Source organism: Felis catus, chromosome D3 (assembly GCF_018350175.1).
Source record: "Felis catus isolate Fca126 chromosome D3, F.catus_Fca126_mat1.0, whole genome shotgun sequence".
Taxonomy (NCBI): Eukaryota; Metazoa; Chordata; class Mammalia; order Carnivora; family Felidae; genus Felis; species Felis catus.
Window position 1 is genome coordinate 69838499 of NC_058379.1, and position 22152 is coordinate 69860650.

General features: G+C 52.2%; 3 protein-coding genes and 1 long non-coding RNA gene across 32 annotated transcripts in view; 1 reads left to right on the forward strand and 3 right to left on the reverse strand.

Annotated features, from left to right (window-relative positions):
* Positions 1-5776, reverse strand: part of CFAP53 (cilia and flagella associated protein 53) — a 42264-nt gene extending 36488 nt beyond the window's left edge. The window contains exon 1 of one of the 2 annotated variants that reach the window (XM_045042280.1): positions 5743-5776. The gene's annotated coding sequence lies outside the window, so the exon portion shown is untranslated. Of the gene's footprint in view, positions 1-853; positions 977-5742 lie in introns of those variants that run through there. The other variant, XM_045042279.1, reaches the window with a different exon arrangement.
* MBD1 (methyl-CpG binding domain protein 1) lies at positions 99-14286 on the reverse strand. Of its 26 annotated transcripts, none has more exons than XM_023241990.2 (18): positions 14133-14286; positions 12575-12709; positions 10033-10147; positions 9775-9971; positions 9605-9687; positions 9414-9454; positions 8895-9041; positions 8671-8799; positions 8424-8498; positions 8154-8273; positions 8003-8071; positions 7259-7426; positions 6608-6907; positions 6377-6514; positions 5891-6025; positions 5743-5804; positions 4525-4596; positions 99-1068 (listed from the first exon to the last, which is right to left on the reverse strand). In XM_023241990.2, the coding sequence occupies exons 2-17, from the start codon at positions 12682-12684 to the stop codon at positions 4557-4559; spliced, it is 1929 nt and encodes a 642-aa protein (XP_023097758.1). In that variant the 5' UTR covers positions 12685-12709; positions 14133-14286; the 3' UTR covers positions 99-1068; positions 4525-4556. The 26 variants fall into 26 exon arrangements, with proteins under 26 accessions (XP_023097758.1, XP_044898204.1, XP_019670819.2 ...); XM_023241989.2 differs by lacking the exon at positions 99-1068 and adding an exon at positions 2808-2856; XM_023241988.2 differs by lacking the exon at positions 99-1068 and adding an exon at positions 2808-2863.
* A 439-nt stretch (positions 14287-14725) lies between these two features.
* Positions 14726-20099, forward strand: LOC123381436. The gene is made up of 2 exons (XR_006588400.1): positions 14726-14864; positions 18565-20099. It is a non-coding gene; the product is annotated as an uncharacterized LOC123381436 (long non-coding RNA).
* CXXC1 (CXXC finger protein 1) lies at positions 15337-21146 on the reverse strand. Of its 3 annotated transcripts, XM_006938895.5 has the most exons (15): positions 20755-21140; positions 19855-19973; positions 19654-19754; positions 19127-19362; positions 18832-19035; positions 18390-18416; positions 18067-18312; positions 17795-17902; positions 17439-17623; positions 16940-17147; positions 16750-16860; positions 16576-16625; positions 16341-16437; positions 15870-16022; positions 15337-15786 (listed from the first exon to the last, which is right to left on the reverse strand). In XM_006938895.5, exons 1-15 carry the CDS (start codon positions 20755-20757, stop codon positions 15640-15642), a joined length of 1995 nt encoding a protein of 664 aa, XP_006938957.1. In that variant the 5' UTR covers positions 20758-21140; the 3' UTR covers positions 15337-15639. The 3 variants fall into 3 exon arrangements, with proteins under 3 accessions (XP_006938957.1, XP_019670829.1, XP_044898213.1); XM_019815270.3 differs by lacking the exon at positions 18390-18416 and having other exon boundaries at positions 20755-21146; XM_045042278.1 differs by lacking the exon at positions 20755-21140 and having other exon boundaries at positions 19288-19362.
* Positions 21147-22152: the final 1006 nt, after the last annotated feature.

A 22152-nucleotide genomic window follows, 5' to 3' on the forward strand; every position in this document is an offset into this window, starting at 1 on the left:
AAGGCGAAGATCTAATTACATTCCAAATGACTTTGCTATTTATATCCTGTAATCAGCCTAAAAGCATGAGAAAAGTTAGTGGATATTTTATGGGAAGGTTAAATTTTGCGGCCATTTTTAAGTGAATCTTGATGATGGTAGTAATCATCACAGGACAACAACCTTCTATTTGTGTAGTTCTTTACGGTAATTTGCAAGGTACTTTCACACATAAAACCTTTGGGCCTCACAAATACTTTAGAGGGTTGATGGGAACAGCAGGTATTCTCATTTGCCAGCTAAGACAATTAAGGCCTAGACAGCCTGTCTTGTCAGCCCACCCAAACCAATAATGATAAACCTGTTATTAATAAAATCTTCCTACTGCACTAGGCAGAAACCAGAGCTGACTCGGGGTACCTTAGGATGGGGGGAGGGGGCAGATCAGATGGGCTAGGAGGGCATGGCATGACATGGCTGGGCAAAATAAAGGCCAACAGTCTGAGTTAAGGATCCCAGTAAAACAGGGTCAGGACAGGAGTAAGAAGTGCAGGCAATGAGGCCTGAGAATCTGTATCCCAGGAAGGGGAACAGGCAACACAGATCAGGGAACCTAGAAGGGGCCCTCAGCACAGGTGGAGACCACAGCTGTACTTCTGGTCAAAAGCAACGTGGTGGTAACTAAAAGCAGATTAAGAATGACACTTTGGTACTCTCCTTCTAAAGTGGGACGAGCACAAAACACTAGAGCACAGAATAAAATCAGAACCTAGTCACTGACATCTAACAACCAAAGTACAACTACTGTGTATACCGTCGCAAGGCTGCAATTTACTGTAAATTAGCATTCCTTAATCATTTGTAATCCACCCACTTCGGATTTTGTATGCGGTACGTTTCTAGATTTGGATTCCATTTCCTGAATTGCTGGTTCAGCTTTTCAGCCACAAAATAATGTCTCTTTTTTTTCTTTTTAATAATCTCTTTTAATAATTGTCATTTTGTCTTTTTTTCTCCTATAATGCTTCTTCTTTCAATTGCAGTTCGGTAAAATACTCATTTTCATTTACTGCTAAGAGTTTACGTAGCCTGAAACAAACAAAAAAGAAAGAAATTAGAGGTCGTCTCGGTTCCCTGGACAGAGTCCTGAGGGTCAGTTCCTTGATCTTCAAGTCCCACGGGCGACTGGCCCGCCGGTTGATCTGGGTGGAACCACCCCTCACACTACACCTTTGGGGAAAAAGGGAGGCAATGAAAAGGCCCTCAGTCAGGCACGGGCGTTGGGAACAGCAGCGGAGTTACGAGAGAGCCCGTTGGGCACCCCCAGAGGTCGTACAGCCCGAAGGATCCCGTCGAAATGAGGTCGGCGACAGGGGAAGGCGACCCTTGGCGACACTTTGCTGCCCTCGAACGTCCCAGCGTCGGTCAGAACTCGTCGTGCCGCACCCTCACCCTGGGCGCTCCCCGTAACTTAACTCCAGTTCGGTTTTGCCTGTTTTACCACTACGTGAAGAAGGAGAGTCGGCTTTTCTCCTTTTCTCCGGGTCCCGCCAAGGATTGGCTTCTGAGCCGGGCAAAGGCCACGCCCCAGGGCCGCCGAGGCCAGGGGTGGGGGGCAGCGCGTCTCCCGAGCCCTGGTGGGATGACCGCGGCCCCGGCGCCCCCTGGCGGGCCTCTTCGGAGGGTGGAGGGGCGGGGCCAGGACTAGAGCCCAGCTAGGGGAGCCTCAGCTTTCAGCCAAGCTGCCCCAAGGCCTAGAAAGCGATTGGTCCTAGGACAGAACCTGACCTAGATCTTGCCACCCACCATCCCGCTTTCTCAGAGTTAACAGTTACCACCATCAAGACACTCCCCAAATAAACACTAAATGTATGAAAACAGTAAACAGGACAATAGAAATCATTTTAAAATAATTTTAAAATAGAACAGCTCAGAGATAGAAACTATATTATTTCCAATTCCTATTGTGCCCCAACAAGGTTCACGCAAGGGCTGTCCTCCCGACAGTTTTCCTGAATTCTAGATTTTCACCATTAAATTCCATGATAAAGTTGGATATCCATTCACCATTTGTAATACATATTGATGTATTTAATAAAATTGCATGGACTATATCTTTTTCATTCCTGTATCCCAGTATCAAGTACAGTGCCTACCATGGGCCAGGTTCTCAATACTTGAATGAATGATACAAAAATAGCCGAGACCAGCAAGTTTTTTTCTGGGTGGGCTTGACAGAATTTCTGTACTTGCTGGGGTCACCATGAAATCCATGGTCTTCAGCTTTGCATTTTCAGCAACGTAGCTTTATCAAGTTATCCTCAGGTGAGCAGTGAGACCCTTGGGAGCTGATTCATGGCAGGGTGGCTTTGTAATGTGTCACCTTGACTAGGCTACGTTTCCCAGAACTCCCTTCCCCGTATGCTTCCGGTTAGGATGGGCCACAAGAGACATTTTGCCTGGTAACTGGAGGGCAGAAGTCAAGCAGCAGCATACTGTTTTTACACTCGGAAGGTTGGTGCGGGGCACCAGGCACTGTTGCAGTTCACACATGTTGTCACTTATCTGCTGGCTCACCTCGTTGGTGTGGGGCAGCAGTCAGGCCTGCAGCCAGGCCTGCAGCTGCTCCACTTTCCCTGGGATCTTCCTTCAGCGTCTCTAATTCCTGGGTCAGATGAGTATTTAACTCTGTGATGAAGGGCACCAGCTTCTTCTGTAGGACACCCACATTATCGAAGTTGGAGGTGGTGAGAGACTGACATGGGTTCTAGGCCATCTTCGCCGGTTCCAGCTCGTGCTCGTGCTCGTGCTCCTGCGCGCCAAAGCGTCCTCCGTCTCCCACACTTTACATCCATCTTCCCTTCCCGATTGCCTGCCCTGCAGACTTCAAGCTCCAGCATTAGATGTAAAGACAACAGCCTTACAGAGACTGTTTAACCAGCTCCCACTACTACATAAGGTCAAATCCCTAGAAGTCCCTTAAAATATACACATATACACATATACCTACATATGCATATGTATATATAATTAGTGGTGCCGCTTTTCCAACGGTACTGTGATACACACTGTAGCCAGACTCTTAGAAGAGTCTGAATGCCCATCATATAAATTTCATTTAGGACATTACAGAATACTAGGGTTGGGTGGCTGGGTCCTGGGGAGGGCAAAACAGTATCAGTAAATTATCCAGTCTTGACTCTGGCTCAAGTAGGTAAGGCAAAGGAAGGAACAGAGGAGGGTGGCAGAAAGGGTTAAGGGTAGGGAAATATCTAACCTACATGTGAAATACCTAAAGCTGCGGGGCTGGGACTAGAAAAAGGCAGGGGAAGACAGACAGCTACAAAATTTAAGGAGGCATGCACTCAGTCACAGCCCTGTGAAGCTGGCTACATAACAAACTGCAGGCCTGAACTTTCCGGCACTTTATGAAGAACTGGGAAGTGAGACAGGGATGAGTCAAGACTGGCCTTTATGCAGGACTTGGAAGCAGGAATTCATACTCCTAATAGAGAGGGGCCAAGAGCAGAAACCAAGCACAAAAGTCATCAATAGGCAAGGGAGGTAAGTTGTCAGCAAAGATGAGCCAGGCTGGCAGCTTTACTTCTGAAGACTGCTTTGGCAGAGGAGAATGAGGGCAACAAGCAAAACGAAGTGTCCACTGGGGAAGGATGTCCTTTAGTGTTTGAGAAATATTTACGACACCCAAGGCCTGGGAAGAACCCAGTCTCTTGGATGAAAGGGTGTTGTGACAAGGTGACCCCATCCATACAACCTTGGCACTCCCTAAACCACGCTAGAGGCAGCAGTGTAAAGGATTTGTTCTGTTTAAAGTAGTCCACCTTGTTTTCAAGGTCACTGGAAACTTCTGTTACTATAACATTACACATTATCGAATATAGTTATTATGGCTTACCGTTTGGTGGCTTAAACAACAAGGTTTTTACAACCTGGATTTGATTCTATGCTTATTGATACTAGCTGTTTGACACTGGACAAGTTATGTAATTTCTTTGAGTCTGTTTTCCCGTATGTAAAAATGGGCAAAAATCATTGTCTTCCTAAAAAGACTTGAGAATTAAATAGATCAGTAGGAGGAACTAACCAAATAGCAGTTCCTTTCCTCATTTATTCACATTACATTTTCAAATGCTGTCTTTCTGTGGAAATGGAAATGTTCAGAAACACTACCAGGTCTCATCCAGAAGCCATTGAAAAATTATTATGAAGATGGCTTGTATAGGCTGTTTTGTGGTGGCTTTTACATCCCCTCTCCACCCCAGATCCCCCACCCATAATATCCACACTTCTCATCAGTCAAGCTCCCGAGATTCGCACCAGTTGGAGCAGATACAACTTTCTATTCTTTCTCTTCCTTTCCTGCTTACTTCCTCTATAATCTCAAAGTACTGAACAGGCCTGATTCTCAGGTTTGGTGGTGGGTTTTTCCAGTTCCTATTGAATCCTACATAAGCCCCTCAGCCTATGGTCCAGCTCTGAGTAGATCAGTGTTGTCTCTCATAAAGCCAGTCTGTAAATTATCACCTTGAATCCTACAGTCTGCAGAAGCCTCCAGTCTACTGCTTTCTAGCTCCAGGTTTTTTAAGGTCCTTGGACCTAGAGAAGAGGGAGCAGGACTATATGTTGAATGAGGTTCGCTCATTGTAAAATGGAGCATCACAAAACCATTTCCTAGTATTCTGTGCCTGGAACCCATTTCCCCATAATTATCCCTTATCTCTTATCTCTCTGCTAAAATATTCCAATACCAACAACTAAACATTACCTTCTCCACTAACATATAATGATTTCACACACAAGGAAACTATTTCCTTAGATGATAGCTCCCTGAAGACAGGAATCCATGTCTCCTGAAGGATAAGCCTTCCAGGGTCATTGCATTCATCATGTTATCTCTCACACTGCAGTATACCCAGCAGGTACTCAGTCTGTACCTGCAAACTAACCAAGGCAGATGCAGGAGTTTCCAGCCGGCAGAAACTAGCTTGTAGGAACAAAGGAATCCAGGTGCCTAGGCCAACAGTTTATGTCGCCTGTATCTGGGACCACGCACACAGCCTGCGAACATTCTGCAGGAGGTAGTATTCCCCTGTCCTCCTCCCACCAGCCCTGTCCTTAGGGACAACTATCTTTCATCCTATTGCCAGGCCTGCAGGGACAGTTCTGTGAAGCAGCTGAAACTCTTAATAACCTCAACAGGCTCAGGAAAGGTTCAAGAAACACAGCCCAACTCTCTCCATAGAGGACACTCCAGGAGGTGGACTAGCCTAAGATTGCACAGTTGCACATCTCAGGGCCCAGATCTGCCCACCCACCACTATCCAGCCCACCTGTCATCTCTTGGAGACTCCAGACACCCACAAAACCCCAAATGATGATTCACTGGATAAAAATTTATATATTAAATCTGACTCCTTCTGGATTTTCTTAGAAAGATATGGACCAGGCTTTTATCTTTTTCTTTCAAATCTCATCACAGGGCATCAAATCCTTAACCTCCACTAACCCTTGTCTCTCTACTCCCCAGCCCCCACCCCATACACCCAAGGAAAGCCCTAATCTGAACCTCAGGGGAAATCTCTAGGGTCCTACACATAATCCCTCACTGACCGGGATCAGCACAGTGACAGAAGCCTCTACCTCCCACTGCCTCATGCCAAATTGCTGGCTCTATTTTTAACACTCAGGGCCCATATCTGACCAGCACCAACCCCATACCACCCCTCACTGTGCGGGGCACACCTTGGCAACCAGACTGCTGTGTCCCGGAGGCGGGTTCCACCCAGGCTGAAAATCTCCGTGATCTGGGGAAGAATTAACATCATGGGTCATCATGGCCAATGGGGCTTAAGCAGGTTCAGGGCAGGGTGAAATGTCCCCCAGCACTGACCACGGGTGTGCCAGCCCCTCCTGCCTCCTCCTCTGGGGCCGAGTCGGAGGCGGAGTCATCCTTGCTCTCTTCCTCCTTGTCCTCCTCAGGGTCCAGTGGCTCTTGCTTCACAGGTGGCAAGTCTGGGTCCACTGCCTGGGAGAGGTGGGAAACAGGCAGCAGTCAGAAGGACAGGGTTGGCCTAAGAAAAGAGTCTCCTTATCAGCCAACCTGTCAGTATACTGACAAATCCCGCTTCTGTCACACTTCAGCCTGGAAAATCCATCTCTCTGCCTACAAACCTTTCCCATTCCTCAGAGTTCCATTTTTGTTAGCTGGGCAGCAAAGCAGGCAAAGTTAGTTGCCTGGGGAAGGTGGGGCATCTGTCAGACAGGTGGGGTAATTTTGTGGTGAGGCTGCAATCAGCATATCTGTTGCTCTGCTCAAAGAACCACCATCATGGCTCACCATCACTCTGCTCACAGACCACCCATCACTGACCCCCACCTTGCTGGGGCAGCCAGGCAGCAATACAGGAGAAGTCAGGATGGCTGTGCCCGGTGTCCAGTCTTCCTGGGCATCCGCCTTCTCTTGCTTCACCTGGGGTAAGGCCACAACCCAACTCAGGCCAGGGCACTGGGCCTCCTGTGTGAAGGAGGATTGCAGCAGTCTTGGTCCCAGCTTCCTGGCACAAGGCTGGGTAGTTCTGGGAAGGGCAAGCTAAGATGGGATCCTCACCTGCAACAGGGCTTCTGTGGAAGCTGCAGCAGGGCCAGGCACCTGCACGGGACTGCTTGCACCTTCCCGTAAGAACACAAGATCAGTGCCAGGTGGAGGCAGCACAAAGCCACTGCCTGTTTCTTGTTTCATTTGAGTCTGGGCATGGCCTGGTCGGGTTGTGGGTGTGGTCAAGGAGGTCTTCAGTATCTGACCCAGACGGGGCCTTCGAGTAGAGCCAGGCCTCTTTCGACGAGAGTAAGGTGGGGGCGGCCCTGCCCCATCCTCAGATCCTGCCCAGACACTAGGCAGCAGCCGCTTCTGAAGAAAGATACGGTGTTATGGCCACCTGATGCAATGATTGACCACCCTGCCCTGATCAACATGCCTGCTAATCCCCATTAGTCACGGCACAGAACATGCTTTCACATGAAGCCCTCATCACTGAGCTTGCTAGTCTCCTGTTAATGCCACTGCCACTCAGATTCGTTCATCCCAGCACAATGTTTGCTAATCTTTGCCTGAACCCACCGCTCCATCTACTCCTCTGAAGATGCAGAATCTGGCCTGCCCTACCCACCAGGCCTGCCCACCATTCCCAGGCACGGTGGGGAAGGGGGGATGGCCCTAGGTCAATGTAGCCCACCCACCTCACTCTTCTGCATCACCCACCATAGCAAACTGCAGGCATTGGCGCCAACGACACTTCTGGCGCTTTTGGTTGCTGCCCCCAAATTTAGGCTTGTCACAGCAGAAGTCGCAGCGACCACAGTCCATCCGCCGTAGGCAGGCTGCACAGGCCCCACACTTGCGGTTCTGCCGGCGATTGGTGTAAGGCTGCTGGGGGACAGGCAAAAGGGGAGGTGCTGTTATTGGCACTGTTCGAGTGTTCTTGTTGCCCCTTCACTAGCTCCATCAGAGGGAACTGGCTGTGCACTGGTCTCAGTCACACCTCAGCATCTGTTAGTTCCAACACCAGGCACTATCACTGCACCGGACAGTGCCCAAGAGCATTAGGACTGTGGCTGTTCCAACGCAGTATCCATCACTTCATCTGCTAGACCAGTGGTTACCAAGACAACGTCTTTGACCCCCACCTCCAGCGGCATTTTGCTGACCCTCTATAGTTGCCGATGCTGTGCCTGCTGTATCTGCTCAGCCTATGTGAACTCCATTCCCTATGCTGGCTTTTCCTATTAGCCCCACCAGAGTGTTGATTCATCTGACGTTAGGTACTATCACTGCACCTGTCGATCCCATGTTAGTCCCTCCCCCATTGTCTACTTATCCCATACTAGTACCCATTACTGTGTCTTGCTGTTCCCCTATTAGGCCCATTGCAGCAGTTGCTTCTTTGGGATTAACCAAGTGCCCTGGGAGGGTCTAGGCTTGTCCAGGTAGGGTGGGGCCACTCACTAGCTCGTCCTCGTCTACACAGTAATAGATGAACTCGGCAGGTGGCGAGGGGACCAGGGCTCTGGGGTGCTGCAGAGGCAAATGGGTGGGGTCAGGGCAGGTACTGGGTAAGGTTATAGTTGTGCCTTCCCCCTGCCCACCAGGGCCTCACCAGCTCTGGGGACTCTGGAGGCTGTGACAGGGGAACTGGAGGCAATGGCTGGGTTCGGGGGGGGCGCCGCCGGGCAGCCATCTTGGAGTCGCAGCCTCCTCTACGGCGGCTACGTTTACCCTGGGAGAAAGCCAGAAGAGAAGTTTAGGCTTGGTGGAACCAGGCAGACACAGGACCCCTACCTCCACCCCCACCCCCACCGCCACCCCCAAAAGGAGTACAGAAAGCATGCGTGGGACAGGCAGACAGAAGGTGGGGTGCAGCACTCACAGCAGGGGGAGCCACAGCTAGGGGAGGGCGTCGTTGACATCGCTGATGGTGGCGACGGAGACGGTGGGCAAGGTGCTGGCAGACAGGGGCAGGTAGGTGAGGCCAGGGAGGTGAGCATGAGGTGGGGGAGAAAAGAAGACATGAGGTGGGCAAGGCTGGGAGGAAGCAGCAGCAGCAGTAGCAACTTTAATAGCAGAATGAGCTCTGCCCCAGCCCTGGCCCCAACAGCACTGGCCCCTCTACTCACCCGTAGGCAGCGCCGTTGGACACACCTCCACTGGCGCCTGAGACCAGGGCGGGGAGGGCGAAGGCAGACTCGGCAACGGCCACAGTCCTCTCGGGTCTGACAGCCCCGGCACACTCCACACCCTCGGCTCTGTCAGGGAGGCCAGAGGTATGATGTATGGGGCCAGGGCTCTGAGAGCCAGAGGACAGGGTGAGCCTTGGGCCCACCCTACCTGCCCAACTCACCCTTTCCACAATCCGGAGGCACCGTCTCCGCTCACACTTGCAGAATAGCCCCGAGGCCACATCATGGGGCAGCTGCAGAAGGCAGGTGGAGCAGGCCCCGCAGTCCTCGGTTACCCGGCAGGCCTCACACTCCCCGCAGCCCACACGCTGCCAGGAATGGGTGGGGCGAGGTCACAGGCCCAGACAGAGTAGCTCCAGGTATGCTGCCCCTTACGTGTATGTTTTTAGCCCCCACTGCCATGTCTAGTAGTCCACCATATGCCTCATCACTGTATCTGACAACTACTAACAAGCTGTCACCAGAGGCCATCCCCAAAGTCTCCAAGTGCCTGGTTAACCTCATCGCTGTGTCTACTGACACCCCATTAACACATTACTGTCCGCTGACCATAGCTAGCTCCCTACAAAATGATTCTGACACCCTATGGATCCATCATCATTCCTTCAGACCTTCTTACCAGCCCCCATCACATCCTGCTCCCACCGCACACTTGTGAGGAGGAGGCAGGTCGTGCTTACCTTAAACATCCTCTGTTCCCGGTTGAAAGCAATTCTCTGCGCTGAGGAAAGGGAGACGGAAGAAGAGAAGTGGACAAGGAGCATCAGATATCTAACCTCATCCACCAGTCAACCTGAAAGCTGACAGTGGTGTCCCAGCTTGACATCAGATCTGCTCCACCTCTACCTCCCAGGGCTCTGGGGCCACTCACCTCGGCAGTCCTTGCATAATGTCTTGAGCCGCTGCCTTCGGGTACCATCTCCTGAGAAGCTGATTCCACAGTTCTCACAGCACCTGGGATAGGAAACATGGGTGTGGGAGGCTGAGTACGTCTCCAACCACAACCCTCACCCTCTTGGCTCACTTTAAGCCAACACTCACCCAGGTGCAGGGAGTGAAGCTGGGGCTGTGTCAGCATTAGCCTTGGTCTCATCTCCTGGGGCCTCCTTCCTGACCTCACCCTTTTGAGGTCCAACCTGACGTTTTCGAGTCTTGGCTGGCCGTGAAGGCTTCTTCCGCTTCCTGCTAGGGACAGCTAAGGGCTGGGCCTGCAAATGAGAGGGAAAGCAGGAAGAGATCTGTGGGTGGGTGTTAGGTGGCTCAGTCACCCCTGCCTGGGTACCCCACACTGTATAGTACCTTGGGGGCTGGATAGCACAGAATGCCTTGTTTGAAGTCGAAGAGGGTGAGGTCACACGCAGGGCCCAGGTATCGGGTCAGCTCAACTTTGCTTCGGATCCTGTCTCCTGTGGGGCTGGGAATGGGCCAGGATGGATTGGTACCCCGGTGGAGCCATGGCCACTCCACCCACACAACCCTCCCACTGGGCTCGTGAACAGACCTGCAGGGCTGGCAGGGGATAGAGGGCTGGCAGCCTGGGATTGGCCTGTGAGCACTACCAGGTCTTACCCCAACTAAGCTTGCATAGCAGAAACACAAAATGTGTATAAATACCAGCATATATACAAACACAAATGAAAAATACAAACATAAATAAATACATGTTTACTTATAACATACACTACTAATTGTAGTCTGTTCATGTAAATAAATATAAACACAGACAGAAATACAAACTTGTCGAATGATGTATAAATGCATTAAAGTTAACGTACTAAATACATAGAAAGGAAAAACACAAGAGAAGCAAGCGTCTGAAAACGTACACGTGAATAAATGAACATGTAAATATATATATATATATATAAAGACATGCGTAAACAAACAAATGCAACTACATGTAAAACAAAGGAGGAGCAACTAATATTCTCAGAGAGAATACCCCACAGGTCTCTAGCATTTCTGCATGTCTTGCAAGAGAGGCACTGATAGTCCTTTGTTATGAACTATCTTTTCAAGGATGTTTGTACAGCAAACAGCCTTGGAAGATAAGAGATAAGTTCTCCTTCCAGAGCAAAGGGAAGGCATCCTTACTGTCCTAACATTATAAAAGATTGGATTCCTTAAGCTCAGGGTTCCTTTCCTACAACCCAATGCATGGGCAGATGTTAGTTCTCTTCGTTACCCTATGGGAACTGGCATTTGGGGAACTGGCACAAAAATAATGACATTCTGGATACTGCTGTTACTGTGAATAATGAACTATCTTCCATCTCTGACCCAGGAGTCTCCTATATCCTACCAGCATCCACAAAATTGTAACATACTCGTTATCTTGCCCTAATTAAGATAAAACCTGTTGCTTTACGGTTTTTGACAAAAGTATTTAAAATTTTAAATTTTGAGTTTCACACAAATTATGAATATGAGGATAAACATATAATTAAGTATAAACAAACATAATTATATTCATGATTTTGCTATATTCCTCCACAAAAACAACTACTTAGACAAAAAAAAAAAGTTCAGGAAGAGTGAAAAAAATTCAATAATCACCTTAGATCCTTAAATGTGAATTGCATATAAACATGTACATTTTGTGCATTTATACTCGATTCCCATTATTCCTGGTATGTCTTACAGAGTCACGCTGAACACTGAATTAGTGAATCTAGAACCTCTGTTCTTATGGAACTATAGGTTAAGGTAATGTGAGCCTCAGGGGACATTTCTGTCAACTAATCGATATGTAACCTTGTTTTATTGTTTTCCTATTTAAAGACACTCTACTTAATACATTCCTACGAATGACTGACAGCATGGCCTTTGAATGATTTAAAGTCAGGAGCTTTGGAGACCATTTATGTCACACAGCTACCTTTACCACGGTCCTTGTAAAACAAGCCAGTCTCCTCAGTAAAACCTATTCTGCATGACACTTTTCACACGTAACACTTACCAGGTATTTTTAAAATTCCTCTGCAAACTCTTGATCTGCAGGACCTGCCTTGTATGCAAATTTAACGTCTTTCACGATGTACACCTTTTGAAACGTGTGAGCCAGTCAGTACTAGCTGAGACAGGTTTAACATATTCCTAATCAGGGGTAACACAACCATCAATGTCCTTGGCTTCCAGTCTCTCACACTGTCTACTACATTTTATTTTACTAAGTATTTCCTTATGCATCTTCAAATTTGGCTATTTTTCCACCTTTCCCTTAACTTCATCACATACCATACATGTTACTTCAGCATTTTCCAGAGCAGACTCGTGCAGAAATCAGAACATTTCCTTTTCTTTTTCTAAATGTACCACATTTTTGATTCATTAACATTGAACTCACACCTAACAACACTGCAACTCACAAATAAAATTTATTTAATGTGTTATTCTCTTCTTACAGCATATCATAGACTTCTTGCACTTAAAACACTAGACAGCACTTCAGCGCTATACTTGGGGGGGCATTGTAAATATGAAAATCACCAATAAAAAGTGCAAAAATGTGAAAAACACAGCACTTAGCAGATCACGAAAAAGACACTTGTTTACAGTATATGAACTAAAATAAGAAGGCCTCATTCAACCTCAGCTGGGAATGAGTGTATCAGGGAACTTAAATTTTGTGCTGTTCTGTGCATGTCTATGAATGACCATGAAAGTATAGTGAGTACCGACTTTGAGAGTACAAATTTCATTGAGTAGACTAATTTGGAAATATGGAATCTGCAAATAATAAGAATCGACTATATTTGCATAATTTCAACCCATCCACAAATTTAAGCACACCCCCTGATTTTAGCCCTATCCGTGACTCTGTCCACAACCCACCCAGTACCTCTGGTAATAGGTGTCTGAGCGTCCACAGGTGGCACCTGACTTTCGAAAGACTTCACGGCGCTTCCAGCCGGGGCCCAAGGCTGGGCAGTCCAGCCAGTCCTCAGCCATGGGGGCCACAGGAAGGAGCAGCGGCCTGCAACACGGAGGGGGCAGTGGGAAAACTGAGGCTCTAGGGGAGGACATGTTGTGCCCTAACCACACAAACCGCCGGTACTTAGTAATGCTTTTCCAAGACCTGGGACCTACCACAGGCAACTGGCCAATACAAGAAAGAGAAAAATCCCCTTTCCCACCTCATTCTTCCCTGTCCTGGGCCCAGGAGCTTGTCATTCCTACCCCTTCTTGACCTGGCAGCCCTGTCTCCAACTTTCAAGTCCCCATCCTCAACCCAAAGATCCTCATGCCTCCCTCAACGTCCCGATCCCCAATTCTTCCCCATCCTCAGCCTGAGAACTCATCACTTCTCCCCACTGCCAACCTAGGACCCTGTCATTCCCCCCAGGAGACATTCTCTATCGTTGACCCACTGGCCCCTATTCCTCCCTTGTCACCCTGAAACCTCCATACCCCCCATCGTCAGCCTGAGAGGGCCCATTCCTCCCATCGTCAGCCCAAGAGGCCCCCATTCTGCTCGTCCCCAGACCGAGGTCCCAGCACTTTGCCTCAGTATTCTGACCTCCCGTTCGCTCCCTTCCTTGACCCAGGAGTCCCCACTTTCCCTTTCAGTCAAAGCCCTCCCATTCCTTCCCTTTCTGACGTCCTCTTACCTGCTACCTCCACTGTTACTGCCTCAATTTCCTGTGTCCTCTGCCAGACAGCCCGCAGCTTCTCCACACCTTTACCCTGAACACCCCCTCATTCCTTCTGCTCCTCAGCCCGAAAGCCTCCTCATCTTCCCTGTCAGTGTTCTGAGCCACAAGTCCTCCCCAATCTCAGTCCCCAGACCTCCTTGTTCCTCTCATGTTCAGCTAAAAAGTTTCTCATCCCATCCCTTCCCTTCCGTGTCTCCGATCTTCTATTCCGCTCATCACCTGAAGAGACCCTGATTTCTCCCCTCAGCATGCTGAACCAACCCCCTTTCGTCCCCGTTCTTGTCCCAAGATCATGCCCATCCCTAGCTCAGCATTCTAAACCCCTCTCACTTCACGTTCTCCAGAGGAAGCCCCCGTCGCTCCCTTTCAGCATCCCAACGCCTCCATCTCTTCCCGTCATCAACCTGAGAACCCCTCATTTCTCCCTCTCGGCGTTCTGAACCCCCGTTTCTCTCTACTTAACCTGAGAGGCCCCGAGATCTCTCCTCAGCGTTTAGATCCTTCCCCATTCCTCTCCGTCCTCGTCCAGGCTCCCGACACGTCCACCTGTCAGCGTCCTAAGCCCCATTCCTCCCCGTCCTCCGCCAAAACCTCTCTATTCCTCCCTTCAATATTCCGACGCCGCCATTCCTCCCACTCGTCGGCCTGAGGGCCCTTCATTCCTCTCCGTCAGCGTTCTGAGCCTCAATTCTTCCCCATCCTACGCCTGAGTGCTCTCCATTTCCACCCTCACGACTGTCTCACCAGCTCGGCACCGGGCCGGTAGCTTCCGCCGCTCTAGGTCCGCGGACCCATGGCGAGGGTCCCGCCTGTGACTCCCGCCTTGCCCTGCTCTTCTTCCTCCTCCGCAGACGCTTCCTCTGAAGCGATAGCTGTCGCTGCCGCGGCCGTTCGTTGCTCCCGGAACCGGAAACCCGCTGCCCACCTCTAAGGCTCCGCTCCCGGCAAGACGCCTGCGCGCTAATGCCCCGCCAGCGTTGGCCCTTAGTGGGGAGGACTCCGCGCCTGCGTGCTCAGTCCCACAGCGGCGCGCGCCTCCCGTCCCGGCACTACTGCGCTTGCGCTCTAACATCCAACTACGGCTCGCACCCCCACCGGAGACCTGCAACACTTGAGCTCCTCACCTCGCCAACCGACGCTTTCGCCCCACTCCGCCCACCTGGTTTGCGCCTGCGCTCTCTTAAGGGGGCGAGGAAGGTTGGGGCCCTATGATGTTTCCCTGGCGGTCTCCACCAGGGGTAACCTAGCGGAAGGGGCGGAGAAGCCTGAGGTTGTGCCGTAGCCCTCCTCTCCCACCTCTCGCTTACGTCGTCGCGCCTGTGCTCTCCGGTTCCACGAACATCTGCCCCAGGACTATTGTGTCCCGCTCGCTCCGGCCCGCCGAACGGTTACAGGAGCGCGCGGGGACTGGTACTGCCGCACGCTGAGCCCAGCTCCTTCCGCGGGAACTGGAGAAGGGGGCGTGCCTCGCCGCAGGTAAACAGAAGGCCCGTGCAACCGAGAAGGGCGGGTCCGTTCTGGAAACGTAGTGCTGTGGGGACTCCCGGACTGACATCAAGAGGGCGGGATGGAGACTTCTGTTACATACGTGTCCCAAAAGAGAGGCTTGTGGGGAACAAGGGACCTTGTGTCCCTTGAACACCATTGAATACATCTAGTTTGGAGAATGTCAGTGCTGACACAAGTGGTAAATGAGCCACACGCTGAATTAGCGCTAACTGGATACCCAGTTTCAAAATGAAAGGCTGAGAATGTAGGTGATTGGGCTCTCAGCAAGTCATATCCCCCACGCCCACGGGGGCTCCTGCAGAGCACAGAGTAAATGCCACCAGAGTACTCGAAGCTGTATACTGCAGCCCCTCCTGAGGTATAAGTGTGCCACAGCCCATCTACCCAAGGGCTTTAGAAATGCAGTCGCAGCTGGATAAAGTGTGGAAACCATCAGTAGTCATCTTTCTTAGTTCTTCAAAATTTTATTAACAAAACAAGGAAGGGGGGAGGCAAGAGTGAGCGGATTCCACAGTCCCGCCCAGGCACAGAGAATGGAGAAACAAAGGAACAGAGAAGAACAGGAAAAAGTTCGGAGACCCCCTGGTAACAGCAGCCGGGCAGTCAAATGGTGGATCGGTACAGGGAGAAACTCCAGGACCGCCGGAGAAACATATGAAGGGCAGAACAGACAAATGGGGGATTCAGGGCAGCTCCCCAGCCTGGAATGCAGGGTGTGAGGACTTCTGCGCCATTGTGAGGCTCAGCGGTCAGCACTGGAGCGCAGGTCGGTAGTGAGTGGGTCATGCTGGATCGTTTGGTGCAGCATCAGGGCCAGTAATCCTGCCCGATTAGTCATGGCTGTGCGTACGTTGCGCTCCTGCTCAAACAGCTCGTCAAGCTTGTACCACTGACAGGAGAGCAGAAAAGAGCCATGAGAAGAAGCTCCAGAAGCCCCGCCTGACCCCAGCCACGTCCAGCATCAAAACCTACCACGCGCACACGCTCCAAATCCACTTCAGCACGCCGCAACTTCTCCCAGCAGTAGTGGCGGTTACACTGGCGCTTGGGCAGGCGGCAGAAGTCACCTGTGAGCTCAAAGACATCACGTACGAGGGGGCACCCGCATACCTCATCAGCTGGCACCTGCAGCGAGATGGGGGGTCGGGGATGAATGGGGGTGGTGAGGCAGGAAAGAAGACAGGAATGGGAAGTGGTCAGGGAGGTAGGAAGGAAGGAATGGAAAGTTCAGGGAGAGGAGAGGAATGGAAAAGGGGAGGAACAGGAGATGAGAGGAAAAAGGAAAGGAATGAAGGATGATGAGGCAGGCAAAGCAGGGGTCATGGAAGTGGTCAAGTAGGGAAAAGGTAAGGAAGGAGGGGAGAGGAGGGAGCAAGGGATGAATGTGGGCCAGTGAGGAGGAAGAAAGGACAGAAGGGCGGGGGAGTTGAGGGAAAACCTTACTTTGGGGTCCCGTGAGTGCTCGGGGCACAGCACCTGGAGCCGCTTACAGTATGTCTTGCTCTGAGGATTGTAGACATCACAGAAGAGTCGGGTAGCTCTGGGGGTTTGGAGTAAAGACAGGGTAGTGGAGGGAGACCCACCTGTTCTTGCCCGTGCCCGTATCCTGCCCCAACATGCCACTTCTGACCCCAGCCTCGACCTCCCTGCTCTAACTCCACGTAGCGCCCACACTCACCCCTCAATGCGTGTGGGGTACATGGACCCAAAGGACGTCTGGCTCTCATACTGGAGGGATGAGCACAAATGGAGGGAACTGTGGATGTGTGCTGCATCCCAAGACACCCCCCCAGACAACACGTCTCTCCCCCACGGACCCACTGATGATTCCCCCTCAGGCTGACACCCTGACCTTGGCGTAGCAGCGCTCCATGTGGCGCAAGGCAACACGTGGGTTGATGGGATGCCCGCAAGAGACACAGAATATCTGCAGGTCCGTGTCGTCGCTGTCACCCTCATTGCTCTGTGTGGAGCAGAAAGAACGATGAGGCCAGTCAGGACTAGGTACTGGGCCCCGCACCGCTGGGCCTGGGCCTGCTCACCTCCTCATCCTCACGGACAGCCTGCTGCTTGGCACGAAGAATGATGGCCTCAAGCTCATGGAATCGGCGCTCCATTTCCTGGAGGCGGGTGCGGGCACTCTGCTGTTCACGGCGAATACGTTCGAGCAGCTTCTTCCCGTGCTCCTCAGCAATGCAGGGACTCTGCTGCCACTGCTGGATGCGCTGGGGGAGGATCTCGTAGATGCGGCTGCAGGGAGGCAGTTGGTTGGGTGCAGGCAGGGAAAGTGGCAAGCAACAAAATAGGTGGGGCGGGGGGTGGATCCAAGAATGGTAGAACGGATGGGTGACCAAACGGCAAAAGGATAAGTGACTGAGCAGTAGATAAAAAGGCAGATGAGCACCAGAATGGTAGATGGATGAGGGGTGGATGGGGGGTGCTTCATGGACCGAACAGTGTGCAGGTGACTGACCGGAAGACATCTGGTCGTGCCCGACCCTATACTCCCCGACTCCCTTGAACTCTCCAGGAATGACTCACTTGGCTGCCAGCTTCATGCCACAGTCATCTGAGCAATACTTGGAGCCAGGCTGGGCAGGGCGCACACAGCCAGGTCCCAGGCACTGCGGTAGCGACGCAGGGTCCTTGGCATCGGCACGTTCTGGGTGTTTCCATTTGTCCTTGTGCTTCTGCTTCTGCCGATGCCGCTTATATCTCTCTTCCTTCTATGGGACAAAGCAAGTCAGGTCAGGGTGGAGTTGAAGTCAGCCCTGAATGCCTGCCTCCCCCCGTATTCCACCCCCTTCTGGCTCTTGCCCCATCCAGCCTCTGACCTTTGCCTCTCCCTCGCCTCCCTGCCCTCTGCTTTCCCACACCCACTTCACCCTTCCCGTCACCTTTTTCTCAGACTTCTTCTCCCGACGCTTTACATGCTTCACTTTCACTGCCCTCTTCCGCAGGGCAGGATCCAAGAACGGGGACTCCTCTGTGTCACTCATCCAGGGCTGCAAGTGAGGCATATGCTGACCCACCTGCCCCACTTGTGACTACCCCACCCCCTACTCAGTTCCCAAATCAGCCTTCCATACTCTGCCTTCTCTCTCCTCATCATGGAAACTCAGCTTCTGTAACCTCCACCCTTCCACCATGGCACGCTCCACCTGCTCACCAGGCCATGGTCATCAAAGGCCCCTGCACAGAAGTCCTGGTACAGGTCAGGATCCAGTGGTAGGTCCTCGTCTGAGAGTGGCTCAGGTGTGGCCGTAGCCTCAGGTGGCTCCTTGACCGCTGATGATGCCACTGCCCCCTCGTCCTCACGGATGCGCCCCAGCTTCTGTGATGGCTGTGGCTGCTGCTGGGTGGGCAGTGGCCTGCGAGGCCTTGGCAGGGATTCTGAGGGCGTCACTGGCGAGAGCTGCAGGGCAGAATCTCAGGACTGGCCCTGACCGCCCTGCCCGCATGCCCCGCCCCGCCCTGGGGGGCTGGACTCACCGAGGAAGGGAAGTACTTGTACGATTCCTGTGCCGGCAGGAGGAAGGCCCAGGTCAGCCCCAAGTGGATGGAGGGTGGCCCTGCCCTAGCCCCTCCCACAAGAGCCTAGCCCCACCAACTAACCCTGCCTCGCCTCCCCAGAAACACACCCACTGCTCCTACTTCTCATCACTAGGACATGCTGAACCCTGCCCCACCTGGCCTGACATGCCTGACCACCTTGAAACATCTGGCTCTACTCTGCCCATCTGGGGTTGGAGGCGCCCCTGCTAGCCCTGCACACCTGATCACGCCCCATTCGTCTGGACAGGTCAGGCTCCTTCCCACCTGTCTATGTGCAGTAGGCCCCACCTCACCTGGCCCACCCCTCCTAGCCTCAATGAGCTCCTCCTGGACACACTGACGCCCCCACCTGGCCCTGCCCAGCTCTACCCATGCTCACCCGGGCCCGCAGCTGGCACTGACGCAGCCGGCACTTCTGCCGGATCTTGTTGGGGCCCCCAAACTTCTTCATGTCCCGACAGAAGTCACAGTGGCCACAGTCCTCAGTGCGCCGGCAGGCCTCGCACTCGCCACACATGCGGGCTGACCGTTTGATCTGCTGCTGCTGTTGTTGCTGCTGCTGCTGCTGCTGCTGCTGGTGATGCTGGGGGAAGGGGCCCGGAACAGAAATCAGGAACCCAAGGAGGGCCTGACACGGGATCACCCTACCTATCCCAGCCGTGGCAGCCACTCACCTGGCTGGGTGTGGCCACCAAGGGCTGTGGAGAGGATTTGTGGGGCGAAGCAGAGCCCCGAGCAAGCATCGCCCCAACCCCTGTCCCTGACCCCGCCCGGCGCTGCAGATCTGGATCCGGGGCAGGCCTCTTGCGCCCTCCACCCTCATCCCGAGGCTCACTGCCGTCTCGCTCATTGCTGTCCCGCTCCCGTGACTTCTTGTGCCGATAACGGATTTCCAGCTTGGGGTCTTTCTCTGCGGGGCAGACAGTGGGACCAGGACAGGTTAACAATGAGGGATTTGGATGGTCCCAGAACTCTTTCTTCCTCTTCTTTTCTGTCCCACTCACCTGCTCTGTCCCCCTACTCCAGGGCAGGCTAACCCCTCTGGTGGGACCCTGTGTTTGGGCTCACAGTGGAGTCTCCATTCCAACTCACCACAAACCAACAATCACCCGTCACTACTCCCTATGACCCACCCTCCCTTTATGGATTCTCCCTCAAGGCAGGTGGACCTGCCTGCCCTGTCCAGGCACCCCCCCCTCACCTCGGCAATCCCGACAGTACCACTCCCGGATGGCCTTGGCCATCTTCTCAGTGATCCGGATGCAGTCCCCATGGAACCACTCATTGCAGTTGTCACACCCGCTGCAGAGGATGGGGTGAGTGGTGCAGATGTGAGGGGCCGGACCCATCAGCCTCACCCAACCTTGCAGGTGTCAGCCCCACCCTCCTCTCCCCGGCTCACATCATGAAGCAGTTGATATCTGGTTTGCGGCAGATGCAGTAGATGGGTGCATTCTCCCCATTCTCCGATTTGCTGTCCTCTCCAGCATCTGGAGGCTCTGGGTCTGAGCCATCACCCTCCTGTGGGACCCCCCCCCATCATGGCTTCTTAGAGAACCCCTATCATGGTGCCTCATTCCTTGCTACAGCTCCATCGTGGCTCACCACAAACCCCAACATTCTGCCAATAAACTTTCTATCACAGTTCCTCATAGATCTTTGCATCACGGTCCCCACAAACTCCCATCACTCACCCCTAACACCCCAATACCGTTCTTTCAGATCCCATCATTCTGTCTCAGACTTCCCATCACTAACACCCCATTACTCTATCCACACACTCATAACGGTTAGTTATAAACTACCGCGCATCACATATTGCCCCCATCTCTTCTCACAGACACCACGGGATATATTCTACACACTTCCCAACACCGTTTCCCATAGATCTCCCGTTATTAACCCCACAGACAACCCCGCCCCCCAGCACGGCTCCCCACGAACTCCTTGACACAGACTCATCACAGCTTATTACACACTGCCTGGTGCGGCTCTGCCCAATCTCCCATTCGGATTGCCACGGAACTATCTATCGAGAGACCCCCACCAAACTTCCATTACGAACCCCTAAAATGGCTCATCACAAAACTCCCAGATGGTTCACACATCAGAAAATTTTCAGAACTTCAGACCCCCAACGTTCTGCCCACAGACCCCTGTTAAGGCTCACCACGGGCGCCCACCATACTGCCCAGACTCTTCCTACTGTTCACCACAGACTCTCTTGCCTCTGCTCACGGACCCCGCCTCTACCAATCCCACTGACCTCTACTGCCGACCCCCTCCCGGGACTCGTACTCACCATCTCTCCGCTCTCGGCGCACCCCTCCGCTGCCCCCGCCAGCGACCCGCGAACCTGCTGCACAGACCTCTCGCTGGCGTTCGCGGCCGTTGTAAAGGCGCCCACAACTACTTCCGCTTTGGTCGCGCCTCCCGGGCACCGTACTCTTATTGCGCAGGCCCAATGCGTCGGCTCCGCAGCAAACAAGTAGATCCGGCGCCTAGAGCCGCTACAAGTCTCTCAGACGCCACCATCTTGACTATTGACTACTGAGACCGTAAGGCGGCCGAATCCGTAAGTGCGGGAAACATGGCCGCACCTGCATCGCAGCTTTCCCGAGATCACCGCCACTCTGTCGGCCGAGTCCGTACGGTGACCACTTGTACGGACACAACGTTACAGGCAACATGGCCGCGCCTATGCGCCACTTCCACGCATATGCCGTCATCTTGGAATCTGATTCCGTAAGATGGCCGAGTCCGTACGTTTACAGGCAATACATGGCAGCGCCTTAATCGCGGCTTCCACAAGGTGCCGCCATTTTGACCATCGATTCCGTACGCCGGAGGCTTGTCCTGCTGAGAAGTTCACAGAAAAAGTGGCGGCTTCCGAAACACGACCTGTATCAAGTCACACTCATTCTTCTATTCAATCACTTTACCCTTTCACATGTATAAATGGGACGCCAGCAGACTGGGTGTCGTGCGCTGCGAAGGAAACCATTCTCCCTGTTATGTCTCCGACGTTTACCTTCCACCGCTCTTTCCCGCTCAGCCAGGCCTGGCACTGTTCAGCCCCTGGGCTTTTGCAGGAGTGCTTTCGCTTCTCCGAATTAGTCCCAAGCAACGGTGCAAGGCCATGAACGGTGGTGGACTGACCGACTCTGGTGAGAAGTGGCCTAACCAAAGTAGATTTTGAAATCCGAGACACTAGCTTCACCAAGTCTTCCCCGACCTGTGGATTTGACAGGTTCCTGGTGACGTCCGCTTTGGTTCTCTTGTTTCATACACATTCAATTCTTTCCTATAAAATTAATTTTAACATTCTGTTTTAAATTAGATTAAGTACAAAAAAAAAAAATCTGGACAGATCGGAGAGCTAGGCATCTCAGGGTAATGATCTAACTCTGGCAACCACGGAGGTCAAATGACTTACAAAAGGTCAGTGCCCCCATCACTGACCCACGGGATACGCGAGTCGTGGTCATACTAAGTGTCCACACGTCCACATTCAAAGTCAGAACGACTTGATTCGGGTTGAAGAGAGGGGTCTGGGGAAAATGAAAATTTTCACTCTTTGCTAACATTTATTCTGGATTTCTTGGCTCTGGACATAGCAACTTCTTTGCTACTGATGGTTGTCCTGTGTATGGTTCAGATATCTGGGGTTTTGTTATTTTTTCGCCTTTCCTAAACGTTT